Source organism: Oncorhynchus keta, chromosome 2 (genome assembly GCF_023373465.1).
Source record: "Oncorhynchus keta strain PuntledgeMale-10-30-2019 chromosome 2, Oket_V2, whole genome shotgun sequence".
Lineage (NCBI taxonomy): Eukaryota > Metazoa > Chordata > Actinopteri > Salmoniformes > Salmonidae > Oncorhynchus > Oncorhynchus keta.
The window spans coordinates 11,736,024-11,749,062 of NC_068422.1; the positions used below are offsets into that span (position 1 = coordinate 11,736,024).

Below are 13,039 nucleotides of genomic sequence, written 5' to 3' on the forward strand. Positions count from 1 at the left end.
TTTCCCTCCCACTCTGCCGATGTGTGTGTGTGAATGCTATAACTTAGCTAACATTCACCCTGTTTGCCAATCACTTGTTTAGGCGGCGGCAATAGTAAAAAATAATGTAATTCTTTTCTCTCTCGCCAGGAGAGGACGTTTTGACCTTTGACCTTTGTAGCCTGGCGACCCTGGCTGCGGCTCGCAGTCTGGAGCTTGGGGAAGGAGCTCCAGGGAGTGGGGAGGGGAAGCACTGTCCCGTCAGGATGACCTTCAACCTGCGACGGAAATGCAGCTGGACGCCTCGCCACGAGCCGGTATGTGTGTATGCCTAAACACACATAGAACTTTCCATACACACACATAACTGAACACACACACTCAAATGTGCACATACAGACAGTCCTGTAGGTATACACACTTGTTTACTCAAAAATATAATGCACATGTACAGAATATAAGTGTACTGTATATACACAGTATATAACTGTACTGTATATACACAGCTATACAGTATATAACTGTACATAACTGTATATACACAGAAACAATTGTAATGTATATACACACAGTATATAACTGTACCATGTATACTGTATATATATATATATATATATATATATATATAACTGTATATACACACATACACAGTATATAACAGTAATGTACTGTATTTGTAAAAAAAAATGTATTTAACTAGGCAAGTCAGTTAAGAACAAATTCTTATTTTTAATGACGGCCTAGGAACAGTGGGTTAACTGCCTTGTTCAGGGGCAAAATGACAGATGTGCACCTTGTCAGCTCGGGGATTCGATCTCGCAACCTTTCGGTTACGAGTCCAACGGTCTAACCACCAGGCTACACAGATACACAGTATATAACGGTACTGTACATGCATGTTAAAACACAGTATATAACTGCACTGTATATACCCACAGATACACGAGCTACATTTTCTATGTACTGTCACACAGTACTGTCCATTTACAATCTACTATATCCTTTATGTCTATCTGTCTGCAGGTGTGTCCGGTGAAGAGTGTCTTGGAGACGGTGGATGGGGCGGAGCTTGCGATACGAGTCCAGCTAGCGGAGATCCAGAGACGTTACAAAGAGAAACAGAGAGAACTGACAAAGCTGCAGAGAAAACATGACCGCCAGAAAGCAGAGACCTCTCATAGCCCTGCTCGCAGACGACCCGGTCGCCCCCGGAAACGCAAGTCTACCTCCAGCGCCTCAGACGGCCCCAAAAGACTCAGGCGAGTGTCTCTGCAAGGATTCTCCTTTCCATTTATTCACTTATACAAGTTTAACGTTTTAATGTCACATGCACAAATACAGTGAAATGCCTTTCTTGCAAACTCAAAACCCAACAATGCAATAATCAATAACAATGTATTACTAGAAAAAAACACACGAGAAATAAGAATAGGAAATATGAAATACACCATAAAGTAAGTAACTAAGCATACTATATACAGGAAATATTTGAAAAGTCAGTTCCAATAACATATGTACATGTGCAAGGATACTGGAGTGATGGAAGTAGATATAGTGTGATTAGGCAACATGATATATGATAAACAGAGTAGCAGCAGCTTGTATGTTAGTAGGTGTGTGGCTGTGTAGAGTCAGTATAAATGTCTGCATAATATGTGTGAGTGAGCAGATGATGGGGTGACTGTGTGTGTGTTGGAGTGACAGTGTTTGTGAGTATTTAGGTCCTTGTGAGTGTGCATAGAGAGTGCAAATATTGAAATAAAGGGTCAATAAAGATACAAGGTAAACTCGGTCCATGTAGCTATTTTGTTAGCTATTTATCAGTTGTATTGCTTGGAGACAAAAGCTGTTCAAGAGCTGGTTGGTGTCAGACTTGATGCACCGGTAGCTCTTGCCGTGCGACAGCAGAGAAAATAGTCTATGGCTTGGTTGGTTGGGGTCTTTGACCATTTTCCGGACCTTCTTTTCACACCGCCTGATATAGAGGTCCTGGATGGCAGGGAGCTCGGTCCCAGTGATGTACTGGGCTGTCCTCACAACCCTCTGTAGTGCCATGCGATCCAGGGCGGTATTGTTGCCATACCAAGCAGTAATGCAGCCAGTCAATATGCTCTCAATTGTACAGCTGTAGAACCTTTTAAGGATTTGAGGGCCCATGACAAACTTTTTCAAGCTCCTCAAAGGGAAGAGGCACTGTTGTACCTTCTTCATGACTGTGTGTGTGTTTGGACCATTTTAAGTCTTTAGTGATTAGAGGAACATGAAGCTGTTTACATGCTCTACTGTTGCCCTGTTGATGTGGATGGGGACGTGCTCGCCCCTACGTTTTCTGTAGTCCACGATCAGCTCCTTGGTCTTGCTGATGTTGAGGGTGAAGTTGTTGCTCCGGCACCACACTGCCAGGTCTCTGACCTCCTTCCTGTATGCTGATTCATCGTTGCCGATGATCAGGCCTACTGTCGTCAGGGAACTTGATAATGGTGTTGGAGTTGTGTGTGGCCACACAATCGTGGGTGAATAAGGAGTACAGGAGGGGACTAAGCACACACCCCTGTGGGGCTCCTGTGTTAAGGGCCAGTGTGATGGAGGTGATGTTGCCTACCCTCACCACCTTAGGTTGGCTCGTCACGAAGTCCAGGATCCAATTGCAGAGGGAGGTGTTCAGACCCAGAGTCCTAAGCTTGGTGACGAGCTGTAGTCAATGAACAGTATTCTCACAAAGTTATTCCTCTTATCTAGGTGGTTGAGGGCAGTGTGGAGAGCATTTGAGATTGCGTCATCTATGGATTTGTTGGGGTGGTATGCAAATTAGAGTGGGTCTAGGGTATCTGGGATGGTGGAGTTAATGTGTGCCATAACCAGCCTCTCAAATCACTTCCTGATTACAGAAGTGAGTGCTACAGGGCGGTAATCATTGTGTCATGAAGCCTTGATTGTGGTCATTTTAAAAAATGTGGGGATTAAAGACTGGGACAAGGAGAGGTTGAAAATGACCATGAATATGCCTGCCAGCTGTTCTGCGCATGCTCTGAGAACGCACCCTGGAATACCGTCGGGGCCCGCGGCCTTGCAGGTGTTGACCTGATTAAAGACCCTAAAGGTGTGACGGCCCTCACGCCCGGATCAATGTTGTTGTCAAAGCGTGTATAAAATGCATTGAGTTTGTCTGGTAGAGAGGCATCATTGGGCAGATCATGGTTGGATCTTCCTTTGTAATCCGTAGTAGACTGTAGCCCCTCCACATGTGGCGGGTGTTAGAGCCTGTGGAATATGATTTCACCTTATTCCTATATTGTCCTTTTGCTCGTTTGATGACTCTGTGAAGGTCATAGCGGGCCTTCTTGTACTTATTCCTGTCTTCGGCCGTGTAGCATCAGGGTTGTCTGCGATAGCTCTGTGTGTGGTAGTCATGTCCTTTAGTTTAGCACCAACTTCGGTGTTAATCCAGGGCTTTTGATTGGGGAAGCAGTGAACCGTCACCGTGGGTACAACATCGCTGAGGCATTTTGTATTGAAGCCAGTGACGGAGATGGTTATGTCGTCAATGTTATCGGCAAAATCTCGAAACATATTCCAGTCAGCGCTAGCATAGCAGGCCCGTACCTTACCCTCTGATTCTGGTGACCATTTCTCAATGGAGCAAATTGCTGGTACTTTGAGGAAGGGCCTTGTATCCTTGACTGTGGGTCGAATAGCAGTGGTCTAGGGCTTTATGGCCTTTAGTGTCGTTGGAGATGTGTTGATGGTAGTTGGGCATTAATTAAAATCTCCGGAAACCAGAAAGGCAACATCTGGGTGTAGGGTTTCCTTCTGGTTTATAGCCTTGTACAGTTCTTAAGTGTCAGCTTATTATATTTATTGTCCTGAGGTGAAATGTATACAGCAGTCACGATAGCAGCTGAAAACTCCCTCGGGAGGTAGAAGGGTCGGCATTTGACCATCAGATATTCCAAGACGGGTGAACAGTGGGTCGACACTTCCACCTTGCTGGAATTAGGACACCAGTTGGAGTTGAGGAAGAGGCAAATAGCCCCCCCCCTCGATTTCCCCGACTCCACTGTCCTGTCCGCCCGGTGAATAGAGAATCCATCGAGTTGGATAGCCGTGGGGGGTATCTTGTATGAGAGCCATGTTTCTGAAAAGCAAAGAATATTGCAGTTCCGAGAGTCGCGTTGGTAGTAAGTCCGTGATTAGAGATCCTCCATCTTATTACATTAGCCAGTGGAATGGAGGGAAGAGGTGGCCGGTTTTCCCTTCGCCTTAATCTCACCAGGATCCACCCTCTCTTCTCTGTAACGCCGAAAATTGGGTTGGAATTACAGAGGGAGCCCAGGGCAGATGATTTGAAGTAGAAGCCGTAACTGGGGTAAGTAACTGCCGATCTGATGTTCAAAGTTCTAGTCGGTTGTAAGAAATAATAGAGGATACATTACAGGAAATAGAGTCAAAATAAAGGACAAAATAATCACAGAAAAGCTGTCTTGGGTCAGAGCTTGTAAAACGACAGCCATCCAGTACGGCGCCATCTTGGTTTTTCCTTATATTTAGGACTCATAGAAATATTGTTGCCTGAGATTAACCCTGTTGAGCTTCTTTATAAGAGGAACTGCTGCCCCCCCCCTCTCTCTCTCTCTTACACACACACACCATATTTATCACTCCATTGATTATGTTCTGACCCCCTCTCACCCTCAGAACATATTAATATGGACAAAGTCCCCATGTAGACTTATCACAGTGATGAATGACTCTACAACCCCCTCTTCTTACACACAAATCCTCTAATGCCCTACACAGTGTTAAATTCCAGTGTTAGGTCATCATATTGATGGATGTGTTTTCTGGCTGTGCTCCACCTATGATAGCGTGATAAACTGATTAAACAAGCACAACGTTTATCACGGTTACCACAGTGATTACAACACACTAATGAAAAATGACAACACGCACACACAGACGACACACACACACCACACACATCCCATATTTGTTTAATTACTGGAGCTGGCTGGTATGTGACAGGGTGTATTTTTTAAAATTAATTAATGAATGAGTGTAGTATCATTAGTGTATTCCTTAATCTTTGAGAGAGAGACAGACAGAGAGAGAGAGACAGAGAGAGTTTCTCTAGCAACTGGTCTCTTGGTGGCAGTACTTGTTGGCATCGGTGTTGGAGAGAGGAAAAAGGGGAAGGCTTTTATAGTAATTACATTAACTGTTGATTTTACATCATTCTACATCAACCAACTGCCCTTGTCCCCTCTTCACATACTCTCCTTCCAGTGAGGATGTGACTGAGGGCTATCGCTGGGTTTTAGGGACTGACTGGGGGTCAAAGGTTGAAAGGAGAGGTCAGGGGGAGATGGTGACAGACAGGTTAGGGCTGGGTGATGGAGAGTTGGTGTGTGGGATGGGAATGAGGGGTATGGGTAGGTTCGCAATATTCCGGAAACTTTCAATAAATTCCCTGGATTTCCTGCTTATTCTGTACAGATTCCAGGAATCCTCCAACCGGGATTTCAGGAAAACCAGGGAATTTATTGATGGTTCCCGGAATTTTGTAACCCTAGGTATGAGTGGTGTGGCAGTTTGTTAGGGGGAGTTTCTCTGTAGAATCTGTAGATCTGTAGATCCTGACCTCAGCAGGAAGCTGGCTTCTCTGTAGATCCTGACCTCAGCAGGAAGCTAGCTTCTCCGTAGATTCTGACCTCAGCAGGAAGCTGGCTTCTCTGTAGATCCTGACCTCAGCAGGAAGCTGGCTTCTCTGTAGATTCTGACCTCAGCAGGAAGCTGGCTTCTCTGTAGATCCTGACCTCAGCAGGAAGCTGGCTTCTCTGTAGATCCTGACCTCAGCAGGAAGCTGGCTTCTCTGTAGATCCTGACCTCAGCAGGAAGCTGGCTTCTCTGTAGATTCTGACCTCAGCAGATCAGTGTTGCCTTTCTTTTTGTCTGACTGCCTGAGATGACAACTCAACCAGGTGGTATTTCTCTCAGGTTTCACATTACACATCCTATCTTCCCCTCCTCTTTTCATGCTCCTCCTTTCCTCCATTCATTCCCTGCTTAATCCTCTCCTCTCCCTTCTCCCTTTACCCTGCTCCTTCCCCAACTCTATCTATTTCCCCCCTTTCTCCCCCTCCCTGCCTCCCTCCCCCTCCCTGCATCCATCCATCCATGCCTCCCTTCTTTCTTCCTCCCTCCCTCCGTCATTTTATCCTCCCTCCCTTCCTTCTCCCTCCCTCCTCCTTCCCGCCTCCTTCCCTCTCTTTTCCTTGAAGGGAGACACTGAGCTCTGAGGGAATATAGGATTCACCTGCCTCAGACACCAGCTGCTCATAAAGGTGTTCATATATCCAGGGAGGGAGTGTGTGGTGTTGTGTGTCCAGTGTGTGTGTTCAATGTTCATATATCCAGTGTGTGTGTTCAATAAAGTGTGTTCATTATCCAGGCCTGAGGGAGTGGTGGTGTTCAATAAAGGTGTTCATATATCCAACGATGGTTCATATATCCAAGAGGGAGTGGTGGTGTTCAAAAAGGTGTTCATATATCCAGCCCTGGAGCAGGGAGTGGTGGTGTTCAATAAAGGTGTTCATATATCCAGGCCTGGAGCAGGGAGTGGTGGTGTTCAATGGAGCAGAGGTGTTCATCCATTCCAGCCCTGGATCAGGGAGTGGTGGTGTTCAATGGAGGTGTTCATCTATCCAGCCCTGGAGCAGGGAGTGGTGGTGTTCAATGGAGGTGTTCATCTATCCAGCCTGGAGCAGGGAGTGGTGGTGTTCAATAGAGGTGTTCATATATCCAGCCCTGGAGCAGGGAGTGGTGGTGTGGAGGTGTTCAATGGAGTGGTGGTGTTCATCATATCCAGCCCTGGAGCAGGGAGTGGTGGTGTTCAATGGAGAGTGGTGGTGTTCATCTATTCAGCCCTGGAGCAGGGAGTGGTGGTGTTCAATAGAGGTGTTCATATATCCAGGCCTGGATCAGGGAGTGGTGGTGTTCAATGGAGGTGTTCATCTATTCAGCCCTGGAGCAGGGAGTGGTGGTGTTCAATGGAGGTGTTCATCTATCCAGCCCTGGAGCAGGGAGTGGTGGTGTTCAATAGAGGTGTTCATCTATCCAGCCCTGGAGCAGGGAGTGGTGGTGTTCAATGGAGGTGTTCATCTATCCAGCCCTGGAGCAGGGAGTGGTGGTGTTCAATAAAGGTGTTCATCTATTCAGCCCTGGAGCAGGGAGTGGTGGTGTGGTGTTCAATGGAGGTGTTCATCTATCCAGCCCTGGAGCAGGGAGTGGTGGTGTTCAATGGAGGTGTTCATCTATCCAGCCCTGGAGCAGGGAGTGGTGGTGTTCAATGGAGGTGTTCATCATCCAGCCCTGGAGCAGGGAGTGGTGGTGGTGTTCATCCATGGAGTGGTGGTGTTCTATCCAGCCCTGGAGCAGGGAGTGGTGGTGTTCAATGGAGGTGTTCATCTATCCAGCCCTGGAGCAGGGAGTGGTGGTGTTCAATGGAGGTGTTCATCTATCCAGCCCTGGAGCAGGGAGTGGTGGTGTTCAATGGAGGTGTTCAGGGATCAATGGAGGTGTTATCCAGCCCTGGAGCAGGGAGTGGTGGTGTTCAATGGAGGTGTTCATCTGGAGCAGGGAGTGGTGGTGTTCCAGCCCTGGAGCAGGGAGTGGTGGTGTTCAATGGAGGTGTTCATCTATCCAGCCCTGGAGCAGGGAGTGGTGGTGTGGAGGTGTTTCATCCATGGAGTGGTGGTGGTGTTCATCTATCCAGCCCTGGAGCAGGGAGTGGTGGTGTTCAATGGAGGTGTTCATCTATCCAGCCCTGGAGCAGGGAGTGGTGGTGTTCAATGGAGGTGTTCATCTATCCAGCCCTGGAGCAGGGAGTGGTGGTGTTCAATGGAGGTGTTCATCTATCCAGCCCTGGAGTGGTGGTGCAGGGTTCATCTATCCAGCCCTGGTGGTGGTGTTCAATGGAGGTGTTCATCTATCCAGCCCTGGAGCAGGGAGTGGTGGTGTTCAATGGAGGTGTTCATCTATCCAGCCCTGGAGCAGGGAGTGGTGGTGTTCAATAGAGGTGTTCATCTATCCAGCCCTGGAGCAGGGAGTGGTGGTGTTCAATGGAGGTGTTCATCTATCCAGCCCTGGAGCAGGGAGTGGTGGTGTTCAATGGAGGTGTTCATCTATTCAGCCCTGGAGCAGGGAGTGGTGGTGTTCAATGGAGGTGTTCATCTATTCAGCCCTGGAGCAGGGAGTGGTGGTGTTCAATGGAGGTGTTCATCTATCCAGGGAGTGGTGGTGTTCAATGGAGGTGTTCATCCAGCCCTGGAGCAGGGAGGTGTTCAATGGAGGTGTTCTATCCAGCCCTGGAGCAGGGAGTGGTGGTGTTCAATGGAGGTGTTCATCTATCCAGCCCTGGAGCAGGGAGTGGTGGTGTTCAATGGAGGTGTTCATCTATCCAGCCCTGGAGCAGGGAGTGGTGGTGTTCAATGGAGGTGTTCATCTATTCAGCCCTGGAGCAGGGAGTGGTGGTGTTCAATGGAGGTGTTCAATCCAGCCCTGAGCAGGGAGGTGTTCATCTATCCAGCCCTGGAGCAGGGAGTGGTGGTGTTCAATGGAGGTGTTCATCCATCCAGCCCTGGAGCAGGGAGTGGTGGTGTTCAATGGAGGTGTTCATCTATCCAGCCCTGGAGCAGGGAGTGGTGGTGTTCAATGGAGGTGTTCATCTATTCAGCCCTGGAGCAGGGAGTGGTGGTGTTCAATGGAGGTGTTCATCTATCCAGCCCTGGAGCAGGGAGTGTGTGGTGTTCATCATCCAGCCCTGGAGTGTGTGTTCATCTATCCAGCCCTGGAGCAGGGAGTGGTGGTGTTCAATGGAGGTGTTCATCTATCCAGCCCTGGAGCAGGGAGTGGTGGTGTTCAATAAAGGTGTTCATCTATCCAGCCCTGGAGCAGGGAGTGGTGGTGTTCAATGGAGGTGTTCATCTATCCAGCCCTGGAGCAGGGAGTGGTGGTGTTCAATAGAGGTGTTCATCTATCCAGCCCTGGAGCAGGGAGTGGTGGTGTTCAATGGAGGTGTTCATCTATCCAGCCCTGGAGCAGGGAGTGGTGGTGTTCAATGGAGGTGTTCATCTATCCAGCCCTGGAGCAGGGAGTGGTGGTGTTCAATGGAGGTGTTCATCTATCCAGCCCTGGAGCAGGGAGTGGTGGTGTTCAATGGAGGTGTTCATCTATCCAGCCCTGGAGCAGGGAGTGGTGGTGTTCAATGGAGGTGTTCATCTATCCAGCCCTGGAGCAGGGAGTGGTGGTGTTCATCCAGCCCTAAAGGGGTGGTTCATCTATCCAGCCCTGGAGCAGGGAGTGGTGGTGTTCAATGGAGGTGTTCATCTATCCAGGCCTGGAGCAGGGAGTGGTGGTGTTCAATAGAGGTGTTCATCTATCCAGGCCTGGAGCAGGGAGTGGTGGTGTTCAATAGAGGTGTTCATCCATCCAGCCCTGGAGCAGGGAGTGGTGGTGGTGTTCATCCAGCCCTGGAGGTGTTCATATATCCAGCCCTGGAGCAGGGAGTGGTGGTGTTCAATGGAGGTGTTCATCATTCAGCCCTGGAGCAGGGAGTGGTGGTGTTCAATGGAGGTGTTCATCTATCCAGCCCTGGAGCAGGGAGTGGTGGTGTTCAATGGAGGTGTTCATCTATCCAGCCCTGGAGCAGGGAGTGGTGGTGTTCAATGGAGGTGTTCATCTATCCAGCCCTGGAGCAGGGAGTGGTGGTGTTCAATGGAGGTGTTCATCTATTCAGCCCTGGAGCAGGGAGTGGTGTGTGTTCAAGCAGGGAGGTGTTCAATGGATATATCCAGCCCTGGAGCAGGGAGTGGTGGTGTTCAATCCAGCCCTGGAGCAGGGAGTGGTGGTGGAGGTGTTCATCTATCCAGCCCTGGAGCAGGGAGTGGTGGTGTTCAATGGAGGTGTTCATCTATCCAGCCCTGGAGCAGGGAGTGGTGGTGTTCAATAGAGGTGTTCATCTATCCAGCCCTGGAGCAGGGAGTGGTGGTGTTCAATGGAGGTGTTCATCTATCCAGCCCTGGAGCAGGGAGTGGTGGTGTTCAATGGAGGTATTCAGCCCTGGAGCAGGGAGTGGTGGGTGTTCATGGAGGTGTTCATCTATCCAGCCCTGGAGCAGGGAGTGGTGGTGTTCAATGGAGGTGTTCATCTATCCAGCCCTGGAGCAGGGAGTGGTGGTGTGGTGTTCAGGGAGTGGTGGTGTTAAAGGTGTTCATCTATCCAGCCCTGGAGCAGGGAGTGGTGGTGTTCAATGGAGGTGTTCATCTATCCAGCCCTGGAGCAGGGAGTGGTGGTGTTCAATGGAGGTGTTCATCTATCCAGCCCTGGAGCAGGGAGTGGTGGTGTTCAATGGAGGTCCAGTTCATGTTCAATGGAGGTGTTCATCATCCAGCCCTGGAGCAGGGAGTGGTGGTGTTCAATGGAGGTGTTCATCTATCCAGCCCTGGAGCAGGGAGTGGTGGTGTTCAATGGAGGTGTTCATCTATCAGCCCAGCCCTGGAGGTGCAGGGAGTGGTGGTGTTCAATGGAGGTGTTCATCTATCCAGCCCTGGAGCAGCAGCCCTTGGTGGTGCAGGGAGTGGTGGTGTTCAATGGAGGTGTTCATCTATCCAGCCCTGGAGCAGGGAGTGGTGGTGTTCAATGGAGGTGTTCATCTATCCAGCCCTGGAGCAGGGAGTGGTGGTGTTCAATGGAGGTGTTCATCTATCCAGCCCTGGAGCAGGGAGTGGTGGTGTTCAATAGAGGTGTTCATCCATCCAGCCCTGGAGCAGGGAGTGGTGGTGTTCAATGGAGGTGTTCATCTATCCAGCCCTGGAGCAGGGAGTGGTGGTGTTCAATAGAGGTGTTCATCTATTCAGCCCTGGAGCAGGGAGTGGTGGTGTTCAATGGAGGTGTTCATATATCCAGGCCTGGATCAGGGAGTGGTGGTGTTCAATGGAGGTGTTCATCTATCCAGCCCTGGAGCAGGGAGTGGTGGTGTTCAATGGAGGTGTTCATCTATCCAGCCCTGGAGCAGGGAGTGGTGGTGTTCAATAGAGGTGTTCATATATCCAGGCCTGGATCAGGGAGTGGTGGTGTTCAATAGAGGTGTTCATCCATTCAGCCCTGGAACTTAGGTCAACGGACAGACTCCCCCTGAGACTGCCTTGTCTCTCTCTTTCTCCTCCAACTCTCACCTTCCTGCCACCCTTCTCTCTCTCTGTTTTCAGCCATTTTTCCCTTTTTCTTGTGGTTATTCATCAGGGTCTCATAGTCAGACTCCTCTTGGATATTTCAGAGTTTACCGACAGAAGGCTTTCTCTTCCAAACACAGCATCCGCACTGGAAAGGAACCCCCCCACCCGCCCTCTCTCTACTCATCAAAGGCTAGACAGAGAGAAGGAGGAAAAGAGAGAAAGTAAAAGAGCTCTTGTGAGAGGTATAGAGGGCAGGAAGACCAGATGACCTGTTACCGTTTCTTTGATCTCCTTAGTTTTTTTGTTTGTTTCTAAAATCCAACTCTCTCTTCTTTGTGTTTTTCAGGGCGGAGGATTATGAAGCAGATGGGAGCAGAGAGAAGCGGAGGAAGACGATGACTAATCAATGCTTCCTCAAGAGGAGGAGAGGTCGTCCCAGCCTGAGCTCCCGACTAGCACGGAGGGTGACCCAGCTGAAGCAGAAGGTTGTGGCCCAGAGAGGTGCACCATCAGGGGGCATGCACCGCCGCAGACGGGACCCCAGACCTGGAGCCCACGCAAACTGCAGAGAGAGTGGCACAGGTAAAACAAACACACGTAAACCTTGTACCACATACAGTACACTCCCTGACACTAACACACCCATCTCTCCATGTTCACCCAGCAGCCGATACATCCAGTAACCAGCAGGACTGGGTGCCCAATCAGGGGCTGAGGAGAAGTAGAGGTCGACCAAGGGTCAAACTGGGCGGACCTTTGACCAGAGTCCTCCGCAGAGGAGGTGTGGCCTCTGTGAAGCAGGAAATGAACGAGGGGAAGAGCAACAGCGAGTGCTCAGGCCAGGGTAAGTTACGTCTCAGTGAGATGTCTCCCGGCTGTGTGTGTGTGTGTGTGTTTGTTAGAGAGTGCGATGTCTTCCATCACAGTGGCCTCCTCTCACTTCCCGGCTCGTCTGTCACACCATTAAAACCATTAATGGCTGCCCACTGGCATGCTGCCCCCAAAACCACACTGTAACTTGAACCCCAATATCGCCTCTTTTAGAATGTCACACCCCTGTCGCCCCTCCTGCACCCCCTCAAACCAACCAGTAGAGACGGCCCTATTGTGTACGTCCTGTGTGTGCGTGTGTGAGAGAGTGTTGACGAGAACGTTGTGTAAATGTCAAGTGTGTCAGCGACGTCTCGACACCCGACACGACCCCTTTAGTCAGCCACACACAGCTGCCAATAAAGATCTGATCTGTGAGTGTGTATGAGTGTGTGCGTGTGTGTGCTTGCATGCGTGTGTGCATAATTGAGTGTGTGTGCATGCATTTGTGTCCGTGTGAGTGTACTGATGTTTGTCTGTCCATGAGAAAGACAAGACCATTGGGTTTCCTTGACCACAGTTATTGAAAAGGCCAAACATTTCTGAGTGGCCAACTGACCATAGTAGTGTGTTCTATAGTATATAGAGAACAAGTATTTGATACACTGCCGATTTTGCAGGTTTTCCTACTTACACAGCATGTAGAGGTCTGCAATTGTTATCATAGGTACACTTCAACTGTGAGAGACGGAATCTAAAAAATCCAGAAAATCACATTCTATGATTTTTAAGTAATTAATTTGCATGACATAAGTATTTGATACATCAGAAAAGCAAAACTTAATATTTGATACAGAAACCTTTGTTTGCAATTACAGAGATCATACGTTTCCTGTAGTTCTTGACCAGGTTTGCACACACTGCAGCAGGGATTTTGGCCCACTCCTCCATACAGACCTTCTCCAGATCCTTCAGGTTTCGGGGCTGTCGCTGGGCAATAAGGACTTTCAGCTCCCTCC

At 49.3% G+C, this 13,039-nt stretch overlaps 1 protein-coding gene across 1 annotated transcript in view; it reads left to right on the plus strand.

The window, feature by feature from the left end:
- LOC118379800 (BAH and coiled-coil domain-containing protein 1-like) overlaps positions 1-13,039 on the plus strand; it is a 129,041-nt gene that overhangs the window by 87,314 nt on the left and 28,688 nt on the right. Inside the window, exons 11-14 of the mRNA XM_052471968.1 lie at positions 130-296; positions 1,003-1,238; positions 11,557-11,792; positions 11,875-12,054. Of these exons, the coding sequence (XP_052327928.1) occupies positions 130-296; positions 1,003-1,238; positions 11,557-11,792; positions 11,875-12,054 (819 nt within the window). The remainder of the gene's footprint in view (positions 1-129; positions 297-1,002; positions 1,239-11,556; positions 11,793-11,874; positions 12,055-13,039) is intronic.